The sequence below is a fragment of the Sylvia atricapilla genome, chromosome 5 (assembly GCF_009819655.1).
Source record: "Sylvia atricapilla isolate bSylAtr1 chromosome 5, bSylAtr1.pri, whole genome shotgun sequence".
Taxonomy (NCBI): domain Eukaryota; kingdom Metazoa; phylum Chordata; class Aves; order Passeriformes; family Sylviidae; genus Sylvia; species Sylvia atricapilla.
The window spans coordinates 23,645,763-23,673,544 of NC_089144.1; the positions used below are offsets into that span (position 1 = coordinate 23,645,763).

Consider the following 27,782-nt stretch of genomic DNA (forward strand, 5'->3'; position numbering starts at 1 on the left):
TTCTAGACATTCCCAAATGGCTCCTCTCTTGTACATTAATCTGATAACATGCCTATTACTGTTTACAAAATTCCTTCTGTTCACATGGGTTTTTTTTTTTTTTGTACTTTAAGATGATGGTGGTGGTTCTAGAATTGAAAGTCCTAAGTCACCAAAGAAAAGTCTCAAACAAACAATCCCATCAGGTGCAAATGTGAACAAAGGAGACGGTGAGGAATTGTTTAATCAAGATGTCTCAGCTGCAAGCAACCTGGATGGAGAAGAATTGGAGGAGGAAGAGGAAGAGGAGGAAGAGGATGAAAATGACAATGGAGATGGTGATGACGATTATGAGGAGGAAGAGGAGGAGGAGGAGGAAGATGATGAAGATTTTTCTGAAGATGAAAAGGAGGAGGAGGAGCTGGAAGATGAAGAAACTCAATCTAATGAAATATTGGAAGAGGAGAAAGCAGAACCTAAAGGGGAAATTAATCAGAAATTAGAGTATTTCAGTAAAGCAAAGTATGAAGGGGATGCTCAAAGTGGAACTGCAGCTGTCTGTGATGATGATGAAATAACTAAAGAACATGATGAAAAGATGGAGGAATCTGTTGATACTCCTGTGTCTTTCATAGCTGGGTCTTGTGAAAGGTTTCAAGAAAACAAACCGACAGTGTCTCCAAAGATCATGAATAATGAAATATCTTGCAAGTCAGTACCAAAACAAGCTCTCTTTCAAAATCTAAATAATCTGCAAGATATGCAAGAAAGTTGGAACAGGAAAAGCATGATTGAGGAGAAGTTTCACAGAAATGCTGACTCCTGTTTCGCAGACTCTGAAATGACAGACTGGAAAAAAGAGATACCTCAGCCTCTTTTAGATAGTTGTGGTGTTAAGGAGAAGAAGTCAAACTTCAGTGATGACCTTGAAAGTGGCAGTAATTCTTGGTTAGCAGAAAAAAACCCAGGACCTGAAAGGGAAAGACCAGCCTCTGTCATACTTGAACATGTGGATGGTGAAGATACTGAGGACGAGGAATATGAAGGAGTAGTTGATGAAGTCTGTAAACCAGTGAAACAAGAAAGTGAAAACTTTCACTTAAATAAACAGGAAGAAAATCTGAGAGCAGCTTTCCATTCAAGCACTGAAGTAAGTAAATACAGATGATTCAATCACAAGGGTATTTTCTAAGGGTCAGATAGGTCAGAATCACATAGTAAACTGGATTTCTCTTAATACTGTTTTTCACATATATCTGTGTTTTGATCATCCATTTTTGATGTCAGTGTCTTACTTGGAATCAAAACAGTTTCTTTGCTATGGTATGGTAATATACTATAGTGTGGAAAAAGAATAGGCAGTAGACCCTGGAATTGGTTGATTTTTCTCAGTTCTGTGTTACAGTTTTTATCTGTGAATACTACCATTTAGGAAAATGCATGATGTGATAGCTGAAAGTGAGGAAACATAAAGAGTTTTGCATAAGATTGGGAGCAGGAAACTAATGATTTTCTGTGGAACAAAGTAGAGGAAAAGAAGAAATATGCTCTGGAATGTTGTAACTAAAACAAAGCTAGAGTTAGACTGACATGAGGAATTGCTTATGGGGGAACAGCAAAGATGATATTTCTTACTGTTCTTTTCAGCTGTTTTGGTTGATCTCTTTTAGGAAGAATCATCTGAACACGAAGAGGAGAAGGAGGGCACTGGCAAAAACCTGCAAACTACAGTTGTTGAGGATATGAAAAATTCTGTTTGTAATGATAGGCATGAGGTCCACAAAGCTTCAAAGGACAACTCTGGTGAGAGAAATTACTTTGTAAATCCTGACCCAAGTTCTTCCTCTGCAAATATTAATGCTTAGAAAATGAACTATAATGGCAATTGACTCCTATGATAGCAAAATTTTCTCTTGCCTCTGAGTCCTAGTGGGCATTGGCAGAGAAGGAAAGCAGACTGTGTTGCTTTTCATTCATTCTTAAAGAACTGAAATTGTAGCATTGTATACCAAGCAATGCGATATGAAGCAAATGCATTCTTGATTTATTGCTGTATTCTTCCTGAAGTGATCTGAACAAAATACACAGATGAAAAAGAGAAGAAAGACTAAAATGTCTTGAGTGACAACAAAATACACAGATGAAAAAGAGAAGAAAGACTAAAATGTCTTGAGTGACAACAGTATTCCCTTTTATGATGAGTACTGTCACTTTGAAAGGCTGTGGCAATTCTGAGGTCTGGCAGTAGGAAGAGAAAGCACCATTTCCATTGTCTGTCTCCAGAGAGTAGCTTGTTGTAGTAGGTGTTATTTGAGTGTGTGTAGCTGCTGCTCACTTGCTGTACAGGAGGCACTGGCATAACCTGCTGTATTCTAGTGTTGTGCCCATTACATGCTTTTCTGTCTATATGTGTTTTACCATAAGTATGTATTTGGCATAGTGTTAAATAGTCAGAATTCAGATTATGGGGTGGGTCCCCTCGTGGGCTTCCAGCTCCTTCTCCCTTCTTTAAGTGTATGTTTCCACACAATTGAATCCTGAATCAGTTTTTCCTAATGGAGTAACTTAAAATAGAAATACTGCAGTGAAATCTGGCTAGAAACTCCCTGAGACCGAACCCTAAAATCATCTGGTGAAGAAGACATTTAAATTTTAACCCCCTCCCCCCAAAAGAAATAAAAGGCTTTTTTTGTGTGTGTTTGCGTTAAGTGTTTGAGGTGTGAGCCTCTACTTTTAAATAGCAATGTTTGGGTGTCTAGCTTCTGGTGGGGGGCTGGGTAACAATTTTCCTCAGGTAAGACCTTTCCTAGTAGCATAAAGGGAGCATTGTTTCCTGGTGACTTTGTGGATGTTAGTGTGAGGAGGTTTTGGATAGTGCTTCTGTGGTACCCCCTGTACAGTGGAAGGTGATAGTAAATGCCAAATTTTGGAGTTGAAGGCTGGAGAGACCTTAACTCTGTATGCAACAGAACTGTAGGATACTGGAGTATCTTCCTGAATGTTACCCAAGTGTGTTGGATATTGCCTGTAGCTTTGTCAGCTGTTGTGCATAGCCATCTTCTGAAAGAAAAGCAGCAAAAGGAGCTGGAAGTGTAAAGGAGATAACATAATATGTCTGGGTGGGAAAAAACACTTGCATAAAACTTGCTTCTTAGTTTGTCCTCATCAGTGGAACCTGCATCTTTGGATGTACGAACACCAAAGCATCTCACTTCTTACTTTATTTGTAGGTGGCCTTCCAACAGTGGAAGCAGAGCAAGAGGATGATGCTGAATCTCCCTGGGATTCTGAGGTACCTTTTGTGTAGGACACAAGGGTTTCCACTGCAAGAAGTAGGAGTAAGATTCAGAATCACTTGAGAGCTTCTTTCTGATTTGGACACTACTGTTGATAAGGCCTATTTCCTCTTTTCTTCCTTTTGCTGTATGCATGTAACTGGGGGCCCTTGAAATACTTCTGCTCTAGGGCAGCTGCTTGGTTAGGATTGGGATGAAGTTAAGTTGAGCTAATGGCTTGGGTCTCAGCAATTGGCCATTGAGTTTGGTAAAAACCAAACTGAAGTATAGTGCTGAAATAGTGAAGTTCCTTGCTGCTTAAAATACTCTGACCTTTTCACAGAGGCTGGCAGGATTGTGGCATTTTCTCCATACAGCTCTAGTCTGCTGATCTGGTTAGCTGTTGCCCTTGAGGTCTACAACCTAGATGCCTAGCTGCTTCTGAACAGATCCTCTCTACCTTTTGTAGGTGTACTCTGGCCCTCTTTAAAGCCATGTTCAGCAGGGACACTGCACATGCTGGCCTTGTTTGCCTTTTTCATTCTTTGTCTGTGGCAATGAGCAAGCTCTGTAGCTAAGTCCCTCTACTTCTCATGAGAAAGAGAACTCTTCCCATCCCCTTCTTAAAAATACAGGGCTAAAGCATTATTAGTTTTAAGATAGTTGCAAGCTCTGCCTTGGAAATCCCTGTTCAACCCAAATGGCTCTTGGAGTTAGGAGCAGCACTGTGTTCATTCACCAGTGCAGGATATGTGCCTGAGGAATGTCAGTACCAGCTGGAATGTCAGATACAAGTTCAGTACAGATGTTGAACACTGTCGTACACTGCAGACATGGTTCACAACCAGGAACCTGTATCTTGAGTTCCCACATTAATTCTTGTTTGAGTTGTCCAGTTTGTCAGTGTGGCAGAATAGTGGTGTGAAGTTTTTGCCTGAGATTGAAAACAAACACAATTGTTGTGAGTTTCCAATATACTGTATTTTGATGGTTTCTTTCCAGGGGCCTTAAAAATGGTTTTATATCTAGAATATACTTGATACCATGCTACATAAATTGGTTTTTATATAGAAATGAGTTGAAAATGCATTTGTACCAATTCTCATTCCTGTGTTTTAGGTTACACAGACAGATTCTGAAATGCCAAGAAAAATATCATGTGGTGTGCTGCTCCCGGGTGCAGAGAGACATGGAGGACGTTCCCAGATTGTGTCAGGGGAAAGTGACAATGGTAAATTCCTGGTGGGCTAATGTTTGTCTCTAAGCATTTATAGGCTAAAGTAAACTTTTATCAGTGTCTGTCTTAGAAATGCTGTCGTGATGTGAGTGCAGACCATACCAATGAAGTGCTTACTGTTTGTTAATTAATGCCAGTGATAACAGCACTTGTTGGCCGGTTTGTAAAGGAAGTTCTTTGAATTTGTTTGTGTTTTTCAGATGAGTATCGAGTTTTTTTTGATTCATGTTCTTGTTTAGCATTTTTTTCTCCCCTAGTTTAACCTTTGATAGCATTTTGATGGCTTTATGTTGTGCTTTGCCTAGGAGCTAAAATAGGACTAAAAGTACAGGAGTTTTTGCTCAGGATTTCTGCCTCTGTTTGTGACACTGTCTCTTGAGCATCTTGAGCAAAACTTTACAAGCTTCCAGGAGCTCCAAATGCAATTGTTAACTATTTGTCATGGAATTCTACTAAGACAATTTTAGGATCAGTGTGAAAAGACAGTAAAAGGTCTTCATGGTAATCTTTTTAATGTCTTTCCACACTGCTGGACCACCAGGTTTACTGAAATTGAATGCTGTTTGGTTTTGTAATGTTGATTTGGGGTTTAATATAAAATATTTTAAAAACTATTTGAATATAAAAATTTTGCCATGGAGCCATTCTTAATAATTCTAAGTATTCTTTCATATTGCTTAGTGAGAGGACTCAAACTGTAAGAAGACTTAAGCAGAGGATTTGAGAAAAATATGGGTGGGATTGTGTGGGTTTGGAAATGATTTAATGTTGGACAAAATTAAAGAAAATACTTGGAACTATGTTATAAATGGAGATTAAAACCAGACAACATTTGTTTCTGTTGTTCCTCTGCAAGGTAAACCACAACAATCTGATGAACACTGCCTTGATTTTACCGAGTTGGATATATCTGAGATTTGTGTGTCTGGACCCACACTTTCTTAGTCCCATCAATAGAAAGGAAAATGCTCCTCAATATTAAGCACTTGTAGACTAACCACAGTGATAATGTTGTTTTATGATCATTACAGCAGACCAGCTTTGGCTTTTGAAATAATCCTTTTAGAAAGCAGGATTCAGCTCCTCTAAAGGACTAAATATTTTAATCTTGTTCTGTTAACAAGCATGACCTTATTGCTTCACCTATATTTTCCTAGTTCTGTAATAATTGTTTTTTAAATCCAAGCTGCATGGTGGGAAGTATGCATTGTTTTTTTCTTATATACTGAGACATGCTGCATGATGAGGTAAAAGGAATGTTCAGTGTTGTACTCTTGATGAAATAAGGGTTGAGACTAATACTTAAGTGTAGAAACTACTGATATTTAATGCAGTAAAAGGTACCCACAATTGAAAAAAAAATAATGTTTCCCAAAATATTTTTCACTTCCAGGCTTTTTGGAGAAACCCAACAATTCACAGGTAAGTATTTGTTCATATCAGAGAGACTACTTATTCTGCTCATTAAATAGTTTGTAGTTACTTTGAATTTGGTGGTTTATCATTGAATTGTCTTTCACAGCTGAAGACTCCCATATCTGCTTTGGAGATTAATGAAACTTCAAAAAACAGGCAGCAGAAATCAGGTAAGATTTGCCTTAAGAAATCAGGTAATATTTGCTCTTGGTTTAGCTGCATAATCTTTCAGGAGTATTTAATAAGGCATGTGTTTTATGTTTTGCAGATCTCTTGCAGGAATTTGATTTAGAAGATGTTGAGGATATTGAAGGTATTCATGACGGTCTCTTTGTCATGTTCTTTCATGGACTAACAGATTGTAATTGCAAATCTTTTCCTTATTTTAAATTAATGGTTCTAACAAGGTGTTCTGGAAGCAGAAGGACTACTGAAATATGCACCTGTACATGTTTGCTCCTTCCTGTAGTCTATCCTTCCATGATGTTGGCTTCCTCCAGCATACATGTTGTCATCTCCCCTTTTCAGTCCTCAAGATGGAAGAACATTGTTGCCTTGTGTCTTTCCTGCCTTTTCCCTTGTTCTCTGCCAGTTACAGGGAAATTCCAAGATTGGTTAAGCACTATATGAAATAGATCTTATGGGTTCCAAAGATCCTAAAATCCTACTTAATGACTGAGACTTCAAACTCAACATAGCTCCTGCTGAAAACTTCTCTGATGGGCTAGACTAAATAGGAATTTGGGTTGCTTTTGATTACAGGAGTCTGTAATTACAGGAGTCTACAGGAGTCTTGGTAGTGATAGCTTAGGACGCTCTCTGCAGTGGTTTCTGTGATGCTACCTACAAATGTTCCTTGACCACCAGCACATCTGTCTGCTTTTACTGCTGGCTGGAGCCTTCATCTGCACCGGCAAACACTTCGGTATTGGGATATCTATAAGCATGAGTAAAGTCTAAAGCTCCTCTTGCTGAAAAACAGGAGAAGGGAAAAATGCCTGTGTTCCTTGTAGGACATTATCCTTAGACAATCCCTAATTATTGCTGTTATTATTGTCTTTAGTACTTATCAGACTATTTGAAATGCAACAGTGTTATCAAGAGATGATCATAACAACCCTGTGAAATAAGTGCTGTCAATCCACTAATGACTGTTGTGTGTTGTGAAATGCCTTGTGCTGAAATACCCAACAATCAAATCTACAAAAAAGCTCAGAAATTTTACCCAGCAATGAGGTGGGAGGAAAAAGTTAATTCACACTCAGTAACTTGGGGTCAGAATTGACCTTTGGAGACCTTTTTGACTGACTGAGGAGCTGAGACTACAGACATAAAGTTGTAACTCTGAGTTTGTATCAAATGTTAAGAACCCTTCAAGAAATGAAGGCTTGCATAAGTAGTCACCTAAAGCAGAAAATGCCAAGAAGTGAGATTGTGCCCTTTTGTATTTTTATGATGATACCTTTCTGTTTTTCTCAGTCTTGCTCATCTTTCTTGTAGGAAGGATATTGTGTCCCTCTTTACCAGTGTATAGAAAGGTTATTGTGTAGAATCCATGGTGTTATGGAGCAAGACAGGAGGTGCAGAGTAATAAGGGTGAAAAGCCTCCATCTTGTTTTTAGATTCCCCACCTGAGTTGCTGAGACTTGTTTCTTTCTGAAAACTTGTCACTTGAAAATGTTCAATGTGCTTTCCACAAGAACAATGACAGTGAAGTGCTGCTTCTAGATTGTATCTGGGATTATCTGAGAAGTTTATGACCTGCCCATATTATATAGAAATTCTGAGAGAGCAAAGAGTGAAATACAGTTTTCAACAGTATGAGCGAAGTGTTCAGATCGTGGATTGTTTCTCAGCATTACACAAGTGTGTCTTTCAGTTCCCATCTGTGTCTTCTGCAACGGATAAGGTAGCAGTTTGAAACACTCAGTCCAGATCCGTGTCTAGAGACAGATTTGTTTCATGCGTAAAGTAAAGCTGGGACCTTAAAATATTTGAAAGCTGTGATCTTTTTTCATGATTTTTTTGTGCACTGCACATAGGGAAATTACAGTTGCTGGAGCCATACAGTAACTAGTTACTGTATGGCACACAGTGTGTCAAAAAGAGATTGAGATCACGCACCTTTAAGAAACAAGATTGGTTGATTTGTGACCACTTACAGCAATTTTCAGCATATTTCCTTCAAATGCCCTGTAAGAAAGCACTGTACACAGATGCATTTTCAATCTGTTTTATGGTAATTTTTGTCTCTAAGAGCACACAAATTAGAGGGGATGCATTACTTTGTGTTAAGATTTTTCTCACAAATACGATTCAAATGTAAATAAACTCTAAATGTAAATAGTATTAGGTCATGCTGGTTATCAAAATACAGTTTTCTCACTATAGGTGAGTGCTCAGGATCTACTTTTCATATGTCATCAGCAGCTGAAAAAGAAGATGATCAGGACGCCGTTGAAAACAATGGAGTGTGGGTATGTAACACCGAAGATTTTGAATTAAGAGTCTGAATTAGTAAATTGTATTAGACACTGTATAGCAAAGAATTGCATATTATACACATGTAAAGTAAAGGAAATTTAGCAGTCAATGAATAATTCTGGGGAATCCGTAGATAAAAGTTATATAACAGCCTGAAGTAAAATGGGATGCTGTCTTCTTATGGTGGGGAATATTCCTTATCATTATGTTGGATACTTGCTGCTTCACTAATTTGTTTCCAGCTGGTTTGCTTAGACTTTGTTCAATGTTTTTCCTTTTACATGAGAAACAGTGCAGTCAAATTGATTTTTTCTGTACACAAAATGAACATTCAAGTAAAGAAGAAAATTTGTTTATAGTACACTTATCTATTTGATTAAGTATGCCTGATCTTCCACTTTGTAACACTTTGTAAGAGAAGAAGAAACAAAAAAAAATTTTTGTGACCTTCTCAGTGCTTTCCCTGCCTCTGCAAAATATGTGCTGGTTTGGCCATGTTAGTGAGTGTTTGGAAAGGTTTTTTTCAGAGGGCTTTTTAGACAGGAATGAGGTAGGCATCCTGTTTGTATTGGGCCTGGAACAGGAGAGGCAGAGGGCTGGATAGAGGGATCTGGAGTCTTCTGTAGCACCTCAAGGGACAGTGGAGCAAATTAATGATACTCTGCACCCGGGGATCATGAAAGAGGAACATGCTTAGTAATAACAGGCAGAGCATGGACGTTAGGCCTGCTGGAAGGTGGTAATGGTTGGGCAGTGAACTTGAGAAATGGAGAGGCTGAGACAGATGGCAGCTGGCTGAGGTGTTCCTTCCCCGTTCTGAAAGCAGGAATTTTTGCAGTGAGAGAAGGGCTTGGCTGACTAGAAGAGAGAGAGGAGCTGGATGATCTGAGCCCATTGGGACTAAGGTTTCAAGCCTGTAGGAAAGGCACTAGGAAGCTTTTTGGGAAAGAGCATGCAGGGAGAAATGTGACACACGATGGAAGCAGTCAGAGCTGTTGAGCAGGGCGTGGGGTCAGGGACTTGAGGAGACTGGGGAGTGTTGAGTAAGACATGGTATGGTTTTCGCATAAGTTTGGGTTCCTGACTTTTGGGATGAGGGAATGAAGGGACAGATTTACCTAAAAAAAGCTTTTCTTCAGAGCTTGGAATGGAATTTAATATTTCTGCACCTTGGGTGAAGAAATGGGCCCAGTTCTCCATGTGGTGGACAATTCAAAAGTTGTCATGTTCATTAACACTGTGTTAGCTTAGCTGGCAAGGGATTGTAAAATGCCAGACAGTGGAATAGTGGAAGAAGAAAGGTGAGGAAACATTGGCAGTGCCAAAGAAAAATGGCATTAAAGCAATAAAACATGAAAAATTATATTGCTTTCTAACAAAGACCACAGGTTACAGAAAGCAGGCAGGCCTAAAAGGAGATGTAAGCCTTGTCTAGACAATTCCAATCCTAGAAAAACTGTTGTCTCTAGTAAGTCCTAGTAGCTAGTAAGTCCTTTATTTTTAAGAAAAAGGTAAATGAACTTTTAATTTAGCATCCCTTGATTTGTATTATAAAAATTACTATCAAAAGATCTTGATGCCATTGTTTCTGTTACATGATCGGATGAGTTTACAATGGAAATTACCTAGATTAACTGTAACTTCCTTTTTCTTGGTAATCTTTTTGTCTGTACGTGTTTACTTAAGGATAAATATATTTTAGAAACTACCAACTTGATAGAAAAAACAGCACATGAAAATCAGACTGACAAAGCAGAAATGTCACATCAGGAAGCCCTAACAAAAAATAAGGAATCGCACAGTGCTGATAAGGAGTTAAATCTAAAACCTTGGGAAGAAAGATACGAAAGAATGTGGGTTGAAAATGAGAAAAAGGAATTGAAAACAAATTTTAAAAACATCACAGCGGAGCTGAAGCAGTTGTTTGGTGAAAATGAAACTGGGAAAACTGCTTCCCTTGTGGAAGAAATACCAGAAGATGAGTTTGGTGAAGAATTGAAGAGTTCTCACATTGTTCCATCTCCTGTGACAGAATCAAGTAATAAGTTAGAAAGCCAAGGTGAATTTGGAGATACTAAACTTACATTAGGCAGAAAAGTACCCAAAATGGAAATTGTGTTTCCAAGTCTTGGTGTTCATCCTGATCAAAATAGCTTAAAGACAAATGTAGAAGATCCCTGCAATACAGATGAAGAAGCCAGCATTAGCAGGGTTAGTAACAGAAAGGTGTCTCTAGCAAAAGGAGAGAAAAAGAAAATGCCTACTATGGAAACAGAAGAGAATAATAATGGGAATAGTGAAAATGTAGAGGAAGGTCCTGCTTACTCCTTGAGACATAGCTTAAAAACAAGTATTTTGGGTGACATTTCTAATATTCTTCCTAAAATAAGACCTGTTTGTACAAGCGATGAAAATGCACATTCTGTAACAGAAATGAAACTTACAAAGTACTCTGGATTTAATGATGATGTTCCCAAGGACTGTCTTACCAACACTAATGTAGGAGAAACAGAAACTGGAAGTCTTTTTGCTGGTGCTCAGGAATCATGTGGCATGCTGGAAAGGAGTCTTGATGAAGAGCTAAAACGAGATATGGAGAGATTTAAGATTAAGGTAGGAATGCTGCAAACAGTATTCCTGGCTTTGGAGAAAGAGAAGGTGCAGCTGCAAAAAGAGGTAGTTCACCTGCTACTCCTTACTCTTTAGTCTTTCACCATATCAATGGTCCTGTTCACTTCAGCTATTCATGATTTAATGAAGATCCTTTGTGCAAATTGGTCGTTGTTGGAATGAAAATACAAAACTTATGAATAAAGAGAGCAGTGAACCTTTTCCCCCTTTTTCAGAAAACACAGAATGCATTATTGTTCCAGTTTAACAGTGTGTGGCACTCAGTTCCAATGTAAGAAGTTATCACTTCATTGACATAAAAAGAAGTGCACACAGTTAAATCAATTTTGATTCTGAAACAAAGAATGAAAATAGCTTCTGAACAGGGTCTTGACTGAACTTTTCATTTGCTGTGATTTCTGCATGGTGTGTCTCCATTGCCCTTCACTTAAAATCATGTTTGCTGTGAGTGGAGTTGTTTCTATTTGGGGGTTTGGAATCTTCTTCCCTGATACCCTGCCTACCCTCCATGGAGGAGGCAGTAACCAAGCAAACTTCCACTAGATGTTTGTAATTTCTGTTACTATAACTAAAATTGTACAGCCCTCCTAACTCTTCAATCCATCAGTTGTTGTTCGTGTTTTAAGATTCACTGTTGTTTTCTTTCTAAGGACTGTGTTTGTGTTATGTCATAGAATCATGAGTGAATTTGAAGTACTTTCAATGACAATACACTTTGTAATGTAATTTTTGTGAAAATAATTGCCTATTTTTTTTTTTCATTTTACACTTTTTCAGACATAAACCCTGAATTATTCCATCTTGGATATTGTATTTCTCTTTTTATGAAAATACTGATTAATACTGGAAACTTAACTTTCTTTTTGTAGGTTGAGAAGGAAAAAAGCAAAGAAAGATGTTTCAATACACAGACAGTGGGAAAAGAGGAAAATGTTGATAAATTAAATACACCGCCAGGCAACATTACTAATCAGAAAGTGAAAGAAAAGCTTACCCTAAGGAAGAATGACTGTTTGAAAATGGAGGATGAAAACGCTACAGAAGAAAAAGTCAACAAAAATTTTTCACCTGAGGAGAGGTCAGAAATTATTAAAACACCAGTGAAAGTATAAACTAAAGACATGATCTCTAATTCTTATTTGTAGGATTACTTAAGTATCTTTTAAGTTTTCTAATATCATACTAGTTAAACACTTTCTTTAGTGCTGGAAGCAATACTGAGTAGTCCACTGCTTCACAAGCATTTAAGAAAAACATTTTTTTTAGGAAGAGGGAAAAGATGTTACAAATAAATCTCACAAGTTTGAAGGAGACTGATATTTTTATGAAATCCTAAGCAGAAATGTTTTTCTGTCTGTCCTTCAAAGGAATCTCTGCTGTTAATACATCCTCTAATGTGGATAGAAGATACTGCCTGAATCTAGTTCAGGTTCCACATTCCTCCCTCATCCTAGGGCAAGGTTTTTTAAATACTTTTAAATACTCCACAGTCCTTGGAGTTAAGTCTGTGTTTTATCAGAGATATTTTTCATTTCAGTTGTTTCTGTGCATCATCTTAAGTATATCTTTTTCAAAGAAATATTTTCTTCAAATATACTCAACTGGTAATTTTTTTCCTTTCGGTTTAATGTAGTGAATGTGATCTGAATCATGACGTTGCAAAGAAAAGTAAAGGACAGACTTCAAAGCAGAAGGCTAATCAGCAGATGAGCTCTTCCACTGGCAAGAATTGTCCAGTACCGGATGACAGCACTTCCAGTGAAACATCTCAAGAGGAAGGAAGGTACTGAATATAAGGGATGTTATAAGTAAAACTTAATGATAAAAATTGACCTAAAGCTAAAGGTAAGTTTTTTTGTAAACCCAATGTGCACAGTCATTTTTGTTCCTTCATGTGACAATATGACCTGATGCCTTTTGTGTTCCAAAACACATCTTTTTTGCTTAATGTGTTTTGAACATCTTAGCCAAGTTCATTATAAAGACAGTGTGCACAAGTGCTGAAAAATCACGTGAAGGTCGGTGTATATGTAAACTTATACTTTGTATTTTTAAAAAGGGAGAGGAGAGACTTTACAAGAACAAAGTTGCTATTTCATCACGTGCATCTTAGAGTGTGAGGTTTTTGGGAGTTTTTTCTTCAGCTGTATGTCCTCTTTACTTCTTGCCTGCCTCAAACTTAACTGTAGGGGTCAAAATGAGAAACAGAAATTGTTGACAGGGTACAAGCACTGTTCAGTAATAGTTAAAACACTGGTGTGTTGTCAACACTGTTCTGGTCAAAAATGTAACACACAGCATTGTGTGGGCTGCTCTGAAGAAATTTAACTCCGTTCCAGTCAGCCTAAGTACACTATAGAATCCAAAATTACTGGTCTTTGACCTGTAAGGGAAAGAGACAAAATACTGAACAGAGCTAAACCTCTAATTTTGAACAGGGAATGCACTATGTATCTGTGTATCTGCATGTCTGTAGCTATATGATTTCTATCACTTTCAGTGAACTCTTATTTCAACTATTTGCTTAATATTTTATGAAAAAAATAATCTTCCAATAATGATGATAATTTTTTCCAGTATTCACTTACATCTAAAAAAATTCTTGTGTTAAATTTGACTTTAATTCCCTACTGAAATAATTTTTCAAAACAGCTTTAGATACTGTTCTTAATGCTAGATAAACATTTCAGTACTGAAATAAATTTCTGTTTTCCAGACCTGCAGCAAAAACAGCAAGTGAAAAGAAAAAGGTACTGTAAAATTAGTTTCTTGATAAATAGTTTTGTCAGCTTTTAATCACTCAGATGGGATCAATCAGATATGAACTGTGGATGAAAGAATAAGTCATTCATGCATCTGTAATATTCCATAGTTGTATACAGAAAATATTGTACTGTTTATAGGTCAGCATGCAGAGGGATGTAACTGATGACCTTGATTTAACTCACTCATCTGAAACAACATCAGAAGATGTCAAATTACCAACGTCCACCTACAAAGAGGCTCTGTTGCTCTTAGAACAGCTTACTGTGGATCATACAGGTATGTTCTGAAGTCACTAGAGTCACTTTTTCATCAGATGTTACAAGTTTCTCTTTTAAAACATGTTTTCTTTTTGTGCACTCCTAGGTTATCTTGGTTCATTTGTATTTAAGATAGCACCTCCCCACTGCGCCATTGTCACTGACTTGTGTGTATAAAGAGCAGCTGTTTTTTTCCTGTTTATTGCCTTTGCCCGAGTGGTGGTTTTATCTTGTTAATATTTTTTTCTGAGGTGCCACCAGCATGGCTGAAAGGCTCAGCTGTGCCCTGCAGTGGGTCTATTGTCTCTGTCTGGCATGTCATATCCTGGCATCTTCTCGTAGAGAACTCCCACAGGCTTCAGTCTTCCCACTACCAAAACTTTATCACCTACACCAAATGAAATAATTTACACATTAGAAAGTATTTATGCATATGTGCATCTTTGTCTTCTCTATCTCAAAATAGGTTCTGCTGTTTTACTGAAAATTCAAAACATACTTCTTAAGTATGAACAAATAATAGAGCATGAAAAAAATCGGTATGCATCGGTCTGGAAAGAAGTAAGAAAACTGCGAAGTGAAAAGGAGGAGTCAAAATTTTTAGTGGAAGAGACTCAAGATTTGAAATCCATATTGGCTCATCAAGAAGTGGAATGGAAAAGTGATATCCAAAGCCTTAAGTATGTAATCTTGTGTTCTGATAACGTGTTACCTTGTCAGTGTTAATTGCCAGAAGGTGGTGCTGATGCATGTGATGGATGAGAAGCTTATAGTCTTCTGTTTTTCTGTATTTTGAATCCCATGGGCAAGTTATGCTATAAAGGAAAGAAGTAATGTCAGGAAAAAAATCTGGATATTAGCTCCATCTAAAATCAACTGGATGTTTTCACTTTTTTTTTTTTTATAGCAAGAGAAGAGAACAAGAGAGTTTGTATGGGAAAATGAGATCTATAAGAAAGGTGATTTTTATGAGATGTGTCTTTTTGTCTTTGCAGTTTCTGTTGATGTACAATAGTAGAAATTCAGGTAACTTCACAGAGTGCAGCTCAGAAGTTGAGAAGCATAGAGTGCATCTTTCCTTATTTGAGAAGTCAAGTTCAGGGTTGCCCCATTCTTTATAATCCTGAGCTAGACTTGGATGACACTAGGTTTTTAACCACTGTTTGCATCACTTCAGGTAGGAGTAGCTGGTGTGCATTACAGGAAGTTCAGCCAGAGCAAATGCAGAGCCTTGCTCTTGGGAAGGAAGATGCTCTTGTGATGATATCATGGGGATGGCCTGGCCAGGGAGCTTGCTGAGAAGACCTTGGTGGTCTTGCCAGTATGAACTGGCAGCTGAGAAGGCCAATGGCAGCAAATCAGGAGATGGAAGGGAGTGATTGTTTGCCCCTACTTAGTATTTACTGAATGGCATCTAGAGCACTGTGTCCATTTTTTTTTTGTCTTCTAGTACCAGAGGGATCTTAACTGATACGTGAGTTCAGCAGAGAACTAGCAAACTGGTCAGGGAGCAGGAACACCAGCCCTGTGAGGAGAGGCTCAGGGAACTGAGCTTTGAGTTGTGCCTCCTGCTATGTGGAAAAGGATTATGAGGAAGACAAAGCCAGTCCCAGCTTTGCCTGAATTGGACTGTAGCTGTTTGTCATGGTTTAAGCCCAGCTGCTTAAACCATGCAGCTGCTCACTGACTTCCCCACCAGTGGGATGGCAAGGAGAGAATCAGAGTGGTGAAACTGAGAAAGCTTGTGGGTTGAGATAAAGACAATGTAAAAAGGAAATCAAAAGCTGTGCACACAAGCAAAGCTAAACAAGGAATCCATTCACCACTACCTATGGGCAGGCAGGTGTTGATCCATCCCTAGGAGAGCAGGGTTCCATCACATGTAACAGTTACTTGGGAAGACAAATGCCATCACTTTGACTATCCTCCCCTTCCTCCTCCTTCTGCCCACTGTATATACTGAGCATAATATCATATGGTTTGGAAAATCCCTTGTGTCAGTTGGGTCACCTGTCCCAGCTGTCTCCTCTCCCAGCTTCTTGTGCACCCACAGCCCCTTCACTGGTAGGGCAGTAGGAGGAGCAGAAGATGCCTTTTTGCTGTGCAGATGTTGCTCAGCAATAACAAAACTATCCATGCTACCAACTGTTTATGGCAAAAGTTCAAAACACAGCCCCATGTGAAAAAAATTAACTTTACCCTAGCCACTATTTTTCAAAATTCTGAAGTATCTAACTAAAGTGTGAATAATTATTTTCATGCTTATTAAATTATGAGAGCAATTACATTCTGTTAGCCTTACACTTACAGAAGGTTTTTTTAGTGAGATTATATGTAAAACTTTCTTCCTTGGAATATAAACCACTGAAATACAAATCTTACTGTCAATCTTCCGAACAATTTATTAGTGGCTGCTGCTGCTTGTTTTTAAAGAATTTCTAAAGCAGATTTTCACTTGCTAGCTCTGTGCTTACTATTTTTTTTTCTTGCTGACTGTTGCAAGCATGTGAGAAAAAGTGCTCAAAATAATTATGAAACACAATTATTATGCTTTTTTGTTTGGGTACTGTGAGCACTCTATGGACCACTTGTTACCATCTTGGTGCTTACTGCTATTTGTTTCAGCTAGTAAAGAAGTTGATATTCCCGCAGGCTTTCTCTCTGGAATCAAATTGCTGTTGTTGTTGATATTCCCTAAGGCTTTCTCTCTGGAATCAAATTGCTGTTGTTTCTTCCAGATGTAGACACTTAAAGGTTTAAAACTATTTTTAATCACATTAAACTTAAACTCTCTGCATTTCTAAATAAATTTTTGAAATTCAATCTCCTTCCTGAGCAAAGAGAAACTATATGCTTTTCCTATGGTCAGCTGTTGTTTAAGACTTGCGAAAGGCTTGTTAAAAAATTGGTGGGTGTGTCAGAGAGATAAGTGATGTACTGCTTCATCAGCATTACTTGCAGTCACTGAATCCATAATATGCAGGCAATGCTCATGATATTAAGAAAATTTATATTAATCACAGACAAAAGCTTGTTGCTTTAATTGCTAAGACAACACATCCCTCTGGATCAAAGTGTCTGTAATATGAAGATGACTTCTTCAAAAGTAACGGAAATATGCATACCTCAGCATATTTACCTAGATAAACTTCCAAGTGATAAAACAGTCAATGGTTTATTCCCATATATCGTAAAACTGATACCATGGATAATGGAATGATCTTAGAATTCTTAAAAAAGTTAAAATTCAGAGTAAAAATATAAAATCTGAAAGTATTTAAGATTTTTATGGTTTGAGTTGTTTCTGCAAGTTTATAGTGTGGAATATCTAATTTTTATATCAGTGCTTTAGTTTCTCAACTATACTGTTAAATCCCAGGTTTACCTTGAAACAAGAAGAAGAAAAGAGGCTCAGAGTAGAAACACTGTATGAGAAAACAAGAGAAAAACTCAAAAGGCAAGAAGAGCAATATTGTAAAGAGATGGAGGAGAAGCAGCAACTTGAGTTACAATCAAGGAATTTAGAAATGGAGTTAGTAACACTGAGAAAGCTCTTCAAACAGGTATATTAGATAATGACTTAAACACTTGCCTGCTTATTTTCTGCTTATTTTTAACTGGTGTTGTATTCCAGTATGCCTGAAGAAGAGGTACTTTGTTCATGGAAAAGACATTGGATAACTATTGCCTGATTTTGAGAACAGCTGGTTTCCAAGTAGTCTCTTCCCTTTTTTTGTTGTTTGTATTTCAAAGCCTGACTTTGAGTTTTCTAAATTATTACAAAACATTCTGTATTTCTTCTTAATTTTTCAGAAGAAAATTAAATTTATAGATGGATTATCGTAACTGTGGAAAGCAAAAATATTTACAATAATAAAAGGGAGAGTGGGACAATATTGCTAGCTTTGATTTTTCTGAAAGTGCAAGTAATTAAATTGTATTATTGTAGGTTGAAGATGAGCGTGATGAAACACAGAGACAGCTCTCTCAGGAAAAGAGTGCCAGAGCCCTACAAGAAGGCATTTTGAACAACCACCTTTGGAGACAAAAGGAGCTAGAAGAAGAGACAAGAAGAACTACAGGAAAAAGTTCAGATGTAAGCAATTCCTAATTAATTAAATTTTACCGTGTTTCTTCTGAAGTTATAATAAAACTTAAATTTTTTTCTGTTTCTTGATGGATTATTTACAGTTTACCAGTAAATAAATTACCAGTGTAATTTTACTGTGCAAATACCTCTTCTGTTTTCCCTTATGTCTTCAAAAGTTCTGGAAAGCAGAATCGGTGCTGTATGTACTTACATTGCATGTACAAGTAGAAAGCACTAGAAGAAAACATTACTTATGCCATTTTTAAACTGTCTTGTTTTTATTTTCTTGACGTTTTATCATCACTTTTTACGATTTCTAGCAGTGAAACACCTAGCTACCTACATCCAGACTACTTACCAGGAATGAAGTTGTTTGACACTCACTCTGTGTTCCCATTACTTGGGGGTTTTAAATTGTTTATTCCCTTATCAAACTTGAAGTATGAAGTTCTTTTCCACCTCCACATATTAAAATTTTATGAAGGAAGATCGGCAATGAGTTTAACTCTTGATACTAGTTAAAATAATTGAAGGAGAATAAGCACTCATGAACACTATAGAAAAAAAGAAGTCTTGAAAGGTTTACTGAATTTACTTTCTTTCTTGGAAGAATTATTTGTTCTTGGCTGTGCTGCCCAATAAATACATGTACATGGAAAAAAATTGTGTAATAAACAGGCACTGTACAAGACTCTTGTATTCCAGGGATGATTCAGCTGTATAGTGAAAACTTTCAATAATGCTAAAAAAAAGTGTTAAGAAAACATTTAAAAAGGAAGATACCCTTTTTAGAATGGTAAACAGAGATTTTACCTCTGGTAAACAGATTTTCCCACATCGGTAACACAGCTAAATTAATCTAAAAGGGAATATTTTAAAGGCATCTACACACAAGAAAGCACTGTCATTTTATAATCTTTATGCCTGGAATATTTTAAATAATTTTATCATTTAGTTGCTGGTTTATGGAAAGAAGGCATTATGTATTTGGCACATTTATTTATGGATATGTTACACTTTCATTCTGTGTCTGCATTGGACATGTGCACTGGTTCATAGAGTAGCTTATGCCTTACCTGAAATTTCACTCTCATCTTTGAAGTCATGTTGCAATGTTAGAAACGTTAATGTTGAAGTGGTTTTGTCGGTTTTTTTCCCACCTGGATATTTATTCATGTTCCCTGTCTTTCAGGAATCTGACACTGAGAGAGAAAAGGATCTATTATACAAAAATCAGTTACTGCAAGATGAGATTGCCATGCTTAGACTAGAACTTGATCAAATAAGACTTAGGCACCAGGAAGAAGAAGGAAAATATTTAGAGGAAAATGAGACCTTGAAAGAAAAAAATGAAGATCTCCAAAAAGAACTTAAGCTGAATGAGGAAGCCTTAACACAAACAGTTTTTCAGTACAATGGACAGCTGAACTTACTAAAGACAGAATCCGCAATGCTAACTTCCAAACTTGAGCAGACAAAAGAAAGCAAAGACAGACTAGAGACAGAAATTGAATCATTTCGTTCCCGCTTGAACAGTACTGTTCAAGAACTTGAACGTCACCAGTCATCAAAAAGTGATGTGGAACGAACATTTCAGCGAGAACGTGATGAATGGCTCCGCTTGCAAGACAAGCTCCATCATGACCTCTCAGATGTGCGAGAGGCCAACAAGAGCTTGTCTCAGCAGCTGAGTAAAGCTGAAAGCAAAGCTAATAGCCTAGAGAATGAGCTTCACCAGTCAAGGCAAACGCTCAGAGAAAAAACATTGCTTTTAGAAATGACACAAAAAGAATTAAGTCAAACCCAGTGTCAGGCAAAGGAATATGATCATGCTCGACAACTTGAAAAAGACCAAGTAAACAAACTTACAATAAAGCAGGAATCCATGCAGGAGCGATTGGCCCAGCTCCAGAGTGAAAACCTTTTGCTCCGTCAACAACTGGAAGATCTGCAGAACAAGGGGATCATCAAAGAAAAAGTAGTGAATGATGTGCAAGATCGATTTAATGATATTTTCAACAAACTCAGAGCTGATACTGAAAAGCAAGTTTACCTAGTGGAAGAGAGAAACAAGGAATTAAATGCCAAGTGTATTGATTTAAGAGAACAAGTCTTCAAATATGAGACTGACAAAATAGAGAGAGAGGTAAAATATAGACTTACAGCAATTTAAAGTTTTCCAGTTCTTGAAATTATTTTGTGTTTCTAAAGTGTATCAGTTATAAGCCATATGCATGGGACCAGATAATGATGATTTGTTTTCATTTGTTATGTTTCTCTTGAAATCGTGGGAGGTTTTGGTAAATGGGATGTTACTGCTCAGATCTGAGCTGAGAGCAGAAAATATCCAAGTCTGCTTTGATCAAGAAAAGTGATTCTTCTCTCGAACTTCTTTCATCTCTTTTTCTTAGTCCATTTTTTGCCCAGTAGAATTGGTTTAGGTATTTTAAGTGTTGCACTGGTGACAGAAGTAAGAGTGGTAAAAGGAAGAATGATCTAATACATGATAGTTGAGAAATGAAGTTGCAGATGAATGAATTGTGTGAGATGGACTTAAAGTAAGTTCCTAGAGAGGAAAAACATTGCTTCTCACTAAGCTGCTATTAAAATTGAAGAGTATTATAGTGTCCAGATGTTATTTTATTAATATTCTGGGGGCTCTGAGGGGTCTGCCTGGAGAATGCATCATTACCTGTGTTCCTAGGACTAGGTAGAGCATTCTGTAATGATAGAGTATTCTGGCCAATTTCAGGTAGAGTAATGACTTAAAAATTGCCATACCCATTTTGTTTAATCTCTCTTACTTTCTAGAAAATAGGAGCTAATAGAAGTAAATATTTAGACACACTGGGATGTGGTATGTCTGTGGAAGTCAAGACAGACACTGCACTCAGAGTGCTTCATTGAAAACTTCAGAGGGCTCCAAGCCTCAGGACCTTGTTATCTAGCAGTCTTTTATACCTTTTCTCTGTATCCTCCCATGGGCAGCTCTACACAGCTCTCAGGGTCTGTCCATTTATGCTGGCAGCTAGTCTGTAGACTCAGTGCTTCAGTTCTTCTTCTCTCTTCCTTCTGCAGTTCCAGCTAGACAGACTTCCTGTCTCTAGCCCGGCTGCTTAACCCTCTCTGTCCCTCTTACAGCAGCTTACCTTATCTGTCCCTTGCACAACTCCTCTCCCTTCCTCCTCACAGCACAGGCAGCAGATTCCAACTGAGCTGCCTCCCACCTAACACACTCCTTGTCACACCCATAGCTGGGAGGGAAAGGCTGTTCCCACTCTTGGATGATTAACACAGCTGCAATATATCAAAGTCCTCAGCACTGTCTTTACCTGTCTCCCCACACTTGTCTCCTTTAATGATTTGAATAGTGATTTTAAATTACACTTTCTTCTTCCTAGCAAGTCTGGAATCTTTGAGTGAGATAAATATAGGCACATGTGAGATAACTGCTTTATTCCTCATTTGTCAGTTACTGTAAGGTGTGTGTGGGAAGAGAACTCCAGCAATACTGTCAGTCATTTTAATCTGTGAATTGCTGTGTATTCTTCATACCGAAACAACAGGTTCCCTCTGTAAATACTATATTTATATAACTGTATGAACTGTCTGGGTTTTAGTAAACCAAATATGTCAGTATAAAGGCAGTTGTTATTCTAAAACATACTAAGACAGCTGTAAGAGGATGTGATTCAACATATTAGTGTATCTAAAAAGAGCTTTTAGATATAGGTATTAATTTAATTATATTTGTAAAATATAGGAACAGAACAAAGAACTATGTGAGACCAAATCCTGCTTCAGTCAACAATGTAGTATCTGCAGTCAGATTATGGCTTTTGCATCACAAGAGATTTCTTTGGATTATGTTAGAGAAATTCCCATGATTGCAGTGTGTGCTTATGCATGGTTTCAAGAAGAACAATACCTGGATCTTTTTTATGTATTAGGAAACAAAAATCCTCATGAACAGTTTGGGGGTGCTCAGTTGAGAAAGATGGAGAGGTGATTGTCTGTCGCATGCCTGCCAGTGACAGACAATTTCACTTGACTTCAGTCCAAAGACAAGTCTAACTCTGTAATCAAGTAAGTCAAAATAAAGGCATTTTCCATTTTCTGACAACTTTATTCATGCTCATTTAATTGTTTCATTAGGGCATGATCAGACAGCTGCAGCAGGAGCTTGCTGATGCTCTTAAAAAGCAGTCTATGTCAGAAGCTTCACTTGAAGTTACTACACGCTACCGCAGTGACCTGGAGGAAGACAAGGTGCGCTTGCAAAAGGAATTGGAAAAGGCTAAAACCAAGGTATGTAATGTCTGTAATTATATTAATAAATCTTAGGGTTACTATTAAAAGTAGGATTGGATGTTGTCCTAGAACCCCAGGAAAAAACTCAACAGGGTAGATTTAATGATGTGTGAATCAATTGCCTTGTTTCATAAACTTGGTGTCCATGTCTTTGTTGTGTGGACATTATGCCCTTACTTGGACAATTTTATTTGCTAAGGTGCTTTTCATAATAAATTTGTGTCTGTGTCACGTTGCCTTCAGTTTAGCCAAGCAGATTATCTGATTTCTGAAGAACAGCAGAAGTACTGGACTGCTGTGTTTGGACATTTTTCCCCCTGCCCCCACTCCCCCCACCCTGCCCTGTCACCAGATAACACATCAAATTCTGAATGCTTTTGTAACTTATTCTGTATTTTTACCCTTCTTTGGCCCTGCTATAATTTGCCATCCTTAAATGATTTTCCTGCAAGGGAAGCATAAGCTATTTCTGAGTTAGGAATCACCTTTCACAGTGTTTTTTCAAGGTATGGACTTATAGAGGCCTTGGAGTTCTAAAAGGAAAATAATTTAAAATCTTATCCTTATGAGGGACTTGTGAAGTCAGTACAGACAGATGAACCTCTTAAATCATGTTTTGACAAAGGAGCAAAGGAGTGAATATGGGGAGCATCCTAAGTCACCAGAAGGGTTGAAGTGGCAGTGTCAGTGCTTAGAACCATGCCGTAGGAAATCTGTGGAGGGGTAGGAGAGGCTGCTGTAGATGATTAGGAATAACACAACTTGTGTTCATTTGCTAGTAGAAGCTTTGAAGGTATTTGAGATGATTACAGTTCTTTGAGCAGAGGGTGTGGGCAGATATCTGGAGCATGTGAATCCTTGGGCAGCAGCTGACTGCCCTGTACAAAAACTCACCTGACGACTGTGGATTCTTTCTGTGACGTTACAGTTGCGAGAGGTGGAAGAAAAATATCAACATTCTGAGCATTGTGTTCGTGACTTGAAGACTGCCTTGGATGAGAAGGAAAGAGAAGCAACAGCTTCTGCCCAGAAACTGCAGGAGCAGCTGTTGGCATCTTCTGAGACTAACACTACTATAAAACAACTGGAAGAACACGTGCAACAGTAAGAGAACAGAGTAGGGTGAAGTATCTGTCACTTGAAAGGATTGGCTGGAAACCACAGCATAGATAGGTAGCCTTGTTGCATCACAGCAAATTATTAAGATTATGAAGGATGCTCTTATTTTTTATTATTTTGCACTTTTTATTTTACACAATTTTATTTACACTTACTATTTTACACAATTTGTTCTTTTGGAATTGATACTCTGGCAGATTTTTATAATAAGACCTCTATTTATGTTTAAGCCTTGAAATTGAAAACACCAGACTGGAAGCCACTGTCCAGCAACAAAGCAACAGGATTGAAGCCCTGCAGAGAGACTTGCAAGCCTCTACCTCAGTAAGCTGCGCATGAATTTCCCCTTTAGTGACTCCTGAGCCTAGTTACCTATTTCTGTGGGGTGAGGTTTTCCCAGAGAGCCAAAGGGAGCTCAATTCCTGCATTCTGCTGAGCAGAGGCTGCTCAGAAAGCAGCCTGCTCTACTTCCCAGCCATCCGGTTTTGAAAATTTTCCCATGCTATAGCAATTCAAACATGACACTCTAAAAAGTAAGGGTTGGACAGCAATACACTGGTGTAGCTATTGTCTGCTTTAGACCCTTCATAACTTCAGATGCTGCTTTGGGGACTGTGACATATTTCATTTAAGGTGTTCATCAAGTTAACTGGTGGAGATTCCACAGGGTGAATTGCTGCCAAGCACTTTATGCTAGAGACCTAGCTGACATCATCAGAAAGAAACAAAAATTACATGTCCCAGAGATTTTGCTGTGCAGAATTACATTTCCTTTGGCTACTTGCTGCTCTCATGAAACAGTGAAGAGGACTGCTTGTGGTATCTGCAAAACTCAGTGTGAGCCTTGGAATTTACCACTGTTTTTACACAGTGGTTAATTTTTACTCAGATAGGGTGCTAACATCTGTGTCTTGAATTAAGAGATATTTTTGTTGGGTTTTTTTTGTTGTTGTTGTTGTTAGTTTTTTTTTGGTGTTTTTTTTTTTTTGTATTGTGAATTAGGGTTCTTGTTACAACTCTAGTTGTCAATGATAGCTGAAGGTATTTTGAAAAACTGTCACTACATGTGATAGTTGAGCTTTGTGATGTACTGATACTATCAAGAGAAGTGGAAAGACAGTCACAAATCCTTCCACTTTGATTAATAGGGCATGATTTTCAGGTGTAATGGGGATGAGAAAAGCTACTCCTGACTTTTCACTGAGTATTCTTTATATCCCACGTGGTTTTTTCTCTTTCTGTCTCTCTGCAGCAAATGGCAGAGGTGATGATTGCTAACAATTTTACAGTGGCATCAAACTAGGACCATTTTGATCATTGTTACTGGGTGTAAATAGTGTACAAATAAAGAGGTGAAGAGGTTCTGTGTAATACTTTTGTCAGTGGAGTGTAACTTCAATCTAGAAAGTCATAGTGTGTCTTCTTGCTTCTTGTAATGCTTCTCTAGGTTCATAACCGCCTGGAAGACATGATAATGAGCTTACAGACAGCACAGGCAGCTGCAGAGGACCACCACAAGCAGGTACATGACAGGCTTCTGTTGATGACTGTTTTAGTCTTTGAATTTTTTGTGTATTGGTAATTGATGAAAAGATTATGTGGGCTGTGTAAGCACACAGCTGTTCAATATCCATCTGGTTTTAGGGCAAGGCACCCTCAAGGGAAAAGGCTCTGAATTACCTAATTTTCCAACTGCTGTGTTTTGTATGTGTTGTCGTGTGCAAGATAATTGTGTTCATCAGTGTGATTTGTCTGATGAATTGTATTCCCCATCCCACCTGCAGGGAGTGAGCAAGTGGTTGTGTAATGCTTAGCTGCCTGCCAGAGTTAAGCAGCAGATGACTGATAGAGTGGATGCTGTGGGATAGCATGGAGATCAGTGGGTGGAAAGCTGACAGGAGACTGGACTTGACAGATCCATATTATCTTTGGAATTTTGTCAGAGCTTGCCTTGAGGCCATGTCAGGGTTTTTTTGTGAGACCAAGTGTTTTACCTCCTCTGTGAGGACTTGAGAAAGTCATATACCCTAAGAACGTTTTTTTGTCTGAGACCCTGTGCTAGGTGTTTTGTCACTTTCTGTAGCCAGTAAACATCTCTTGATTTTTCCTTTTTTTGATTTTGTAATTTTCTTTTTTTTTTTTCCCTTAAAAAATGGCACTTAAAGCATTTAGTCAACTTCCAGTCTATATAGTTGAACTGAATCAGCAAATTCTGTTCAACTCAAATGTATCTGTTAGGCACATCTTTGTCCCTTTTGATAGAGACATCAATACAATAGTCAATTTCAAAACATTTTTCTTGCTCTCAGGAGATGTACAGCTGTTACAGAAGCCATGAAGGTGGGGTATATTCTGTGGTGGGCACTAGAAATAAATACATTAGAAAGTGTGTCATGAGCTCTGGAGACCCTTTGGAAGAAAGCTACAGGGTGATTTCGTGTGTGTGTTTGTTATTCCCCAAAGTTCAACCTCATCTCACCACCCATAGAGCATTCTTTTTACCATCTTCAATTTTTCTTCTTGGTTATGTTTCCCAAGCTGTGTTTTATATTCCACATTAACATTAACCATAGACATTGGATGGGGAAAGGAGAGAGTTTCCATTTAAGTTATAGCTTTCTGTTGCAGTGTTTTCTTTACAGTCACCTTAGTTTCTTCTTCTGACTCTGTTGCTTTTACAGGTGCAAAAGCAGAATGTGCTGGCTCTGACATCAAAGGAATTGCAGAGCATGTGGGAAGAGCAGTTTAAGTCAAGATCCAACCTCGAAGAGCGTGTTGCTCAACTTGACAGGGAAAAGGCAGACCTCTTTGAACAGGTAAGTCCAGAAAATTCTCCATAGACCTAAGCCAGTACCTGAGAGAACCACATTAACCTTTTGTTCAAGTTCTCACATAAAGAGCATTTTTTTTATTACTCCTGCCATTCAGGCTCTGGATATGTTGTGATCTGGATGATTCAGGAAGCAAGTGAAAGCTATCTAGATATATTGTGTAAATTCTGGAGTGGTACTCTTTGAAAGAGTTCCTAGTATGGTTTGCATCAGTTGAGCACATCAAGCAGTGTAGTTCCCCAATTCTTTATTGGATTCCTTGTTTTCTGGGCATGGTTGAAATATTTCATTTTTCTAGTGCAATGTAAGGAGGAGCAACAGCATGTTTTCAGGGTGGAGGATGTTTAACAGCCTTGCAGAAAAACAAACTGACAGAATTCTGGGGAAATGAACTAGTGCTTGGGAAACAAGAAATGACTGACGTTTCAAAGGGGCATTCTTTCCCTCCTCATCTATAGAGGAATAAAGGAAGTACAAAGCAACTACCACACAAGTAGCTACAAAGAAGTGGTGGAAGGGAATAGTATATTGAAAAAATTCCCAAAGAGCAAATTCCTCTGCCTGCTGATGAATAAAGAATAAAAGCTTTAGATTGATTTGTATTCTCCCATAATAAGCACACCTACATAATCCTTACTATGAGTAGAGAACTCTTGAAAGTAGTCCAGCATCTTTTCCACCTTTGTTTCAGTGGAGGTGTCTATTTTTGTTCTTCAGTATTGGCTAGTTTTCTGTGAAACCTGACATGGAACTTGGCTAACAGATGGAGATGGACCACAGCTTCTCTGTGGAGAATGCTGAAGACACATATTGCATGTAGCTCTTGTTCTTACTCTTCGTGTGTGTCATGGGTCTTTTCTGTTTTGAAAGTGTGAGAGTGAAAGAAAGAAAGTGAAGAAACTGATGGAGTTAAAACGCCCAGTTGAACTCCGTCTGGACCAAGAAATGAGAAGAAACTTAGAACTGCAGAAAGACTTAAAGAGGTATGGCTTTTTGATATGGTGAAGAGAGATCCCTGAACAGGAGTCCAGTTTTATTGAACTGTAATGTAAGAATAGGTATACATACTCTGTGAGCAAACTGACATCTCATGTCAGTTCCTGCAAGGTACATCTATGCATGAACCTATACTTACTTATAGCTGCAAGAGGAATTTCCAATCCATGTGGCACTGCAGTTCTCCAGGGGTAGGGAAGGAAGTCTTCAATTCATCTTTTCAGCTGAAATTTGGATGTGCCCAGTGATTTGTGGCACAGGAAGAGCAGGCTTTTTTTTCAGCAATTCCTGGTATTGTTAAGTATGTTAAAGATGAAGAAAGCTATGCCCACACTACTTACTTGAGAGCATATGGAAAAGGTTGCTTATTCCTGTGTTTCATTGTTTTCT

The 27,782-nt window shown here is 38.0% G+C and overlaps 1 protein-coding gene and 1 long non-coding RNA gene across 2 annotated transcripts in view; one reads left to right on the top strand and one right to left on the bottom strand.

The window, feature by feature from the left end:
* The window catches only part of ANKRD26 (ankyrin repeat domain containing 26), a 51,165-nt gene that overhangs the window by 12,217 nt on the left and 11,166 nt on the right, over positions 1 to 27,782 (top strand). The window contains exons 10-32 of the mRNA XM_066318976.1: positions 114 to 1,129; positions 1,650 to 1,782; positions 3,210 to 3,271; positions 4,374 to 4,485; positions 5,885 to 5,913; positions 6,014 to 6,077; positions 6,176 to 6,220; positions 8,299 to 8,384; positions 10,078 to 11,067; positions 11,892 to 12,100; positions 12,656 to 12,805; positions 13,739 to 13,772; positions 13,926 to 14,064; positions 14,512 to 14,725; positions 17,425 to 17,608; positions 17,995 to 18,141; positions 19,328 to 20,281; positions 22,291 to 22,443; positions 23,375 to 23,550; positions 23,796 to 23,889; positions 25,013 to 25,087; positions 26,247 to 26,381; positions 27,267 to 27,379. Of these exons, the coding sequence (XP_066175073.1) occupies positions 114 to 1,129; positions 1,650 to 1,782; positions 3,210 to 3,271; positions 4,374 to 4,485; positions 5,885 to 5,913; positions 6,014 to 6,077; positions 6,176 to 6,220; positions 8,299 to 8,384; positions 10,078 to 11,067; positions 11,892 to 12,100; positions 12,656 to 12,805; positions 13,739 to 13,772; positions 13,926 to 14,064; positions 14,512 to 14,725; positions 17,425 to 17,608; positions 17,995 to 18,141; positions 19,328 to 20,281; positions 22,291 to 22,443; positions 23,375 to 23,550; positions 23,796 to 23,889; positions 25,013 to 25,087; positions 26,247 to 26,381; positions 27,267 to 27,379 (5,314 nt within the window). The remainder of the gene's footprint in view (positions 1 to 113; positions 1,130 to 1,649; positions 1,783 to 3,209; positions 3,272 to 4,373; positions 4,486 to 5,884; positions 5,914 to 6,013; positions 6,078 to 6,175; positions 6,221 to 8,298; positions 8,385 to 10,077; positions 11,068 to 11,891; positions 12,101 to 12,655; positions 12,806 to 13,738; positions 13,773 to 13,925; positions 14,065 to 14,511; positions 14,726 to 17,424; positions 17,609 to 17,994; positions 18,142 to 19,327; positions 20,282 to 22,290; positions 22,444 to 23,374; positions 23,551 to 23,795; positions 23,890 to 25,012; positions 25,088 to 26,246; positions 26,382 to 27,266; positions 27,380 to 27,782) is intronic.
* On the bottom strand, positions 14,722 to 21,301 carry LOC136361220 (uncharacterized). Its single transcript, XR_010743599.1, has 3 exons — positions 21,285 to 21,301; positions 20,005 to 20,083; positions 14,722 to 14,860 (listed from the first exon to the last, which is right to left on the bottom strand). It is a non-coding gene; the product is annotated as an uncharacterized lncRNA (long non-coding RNA).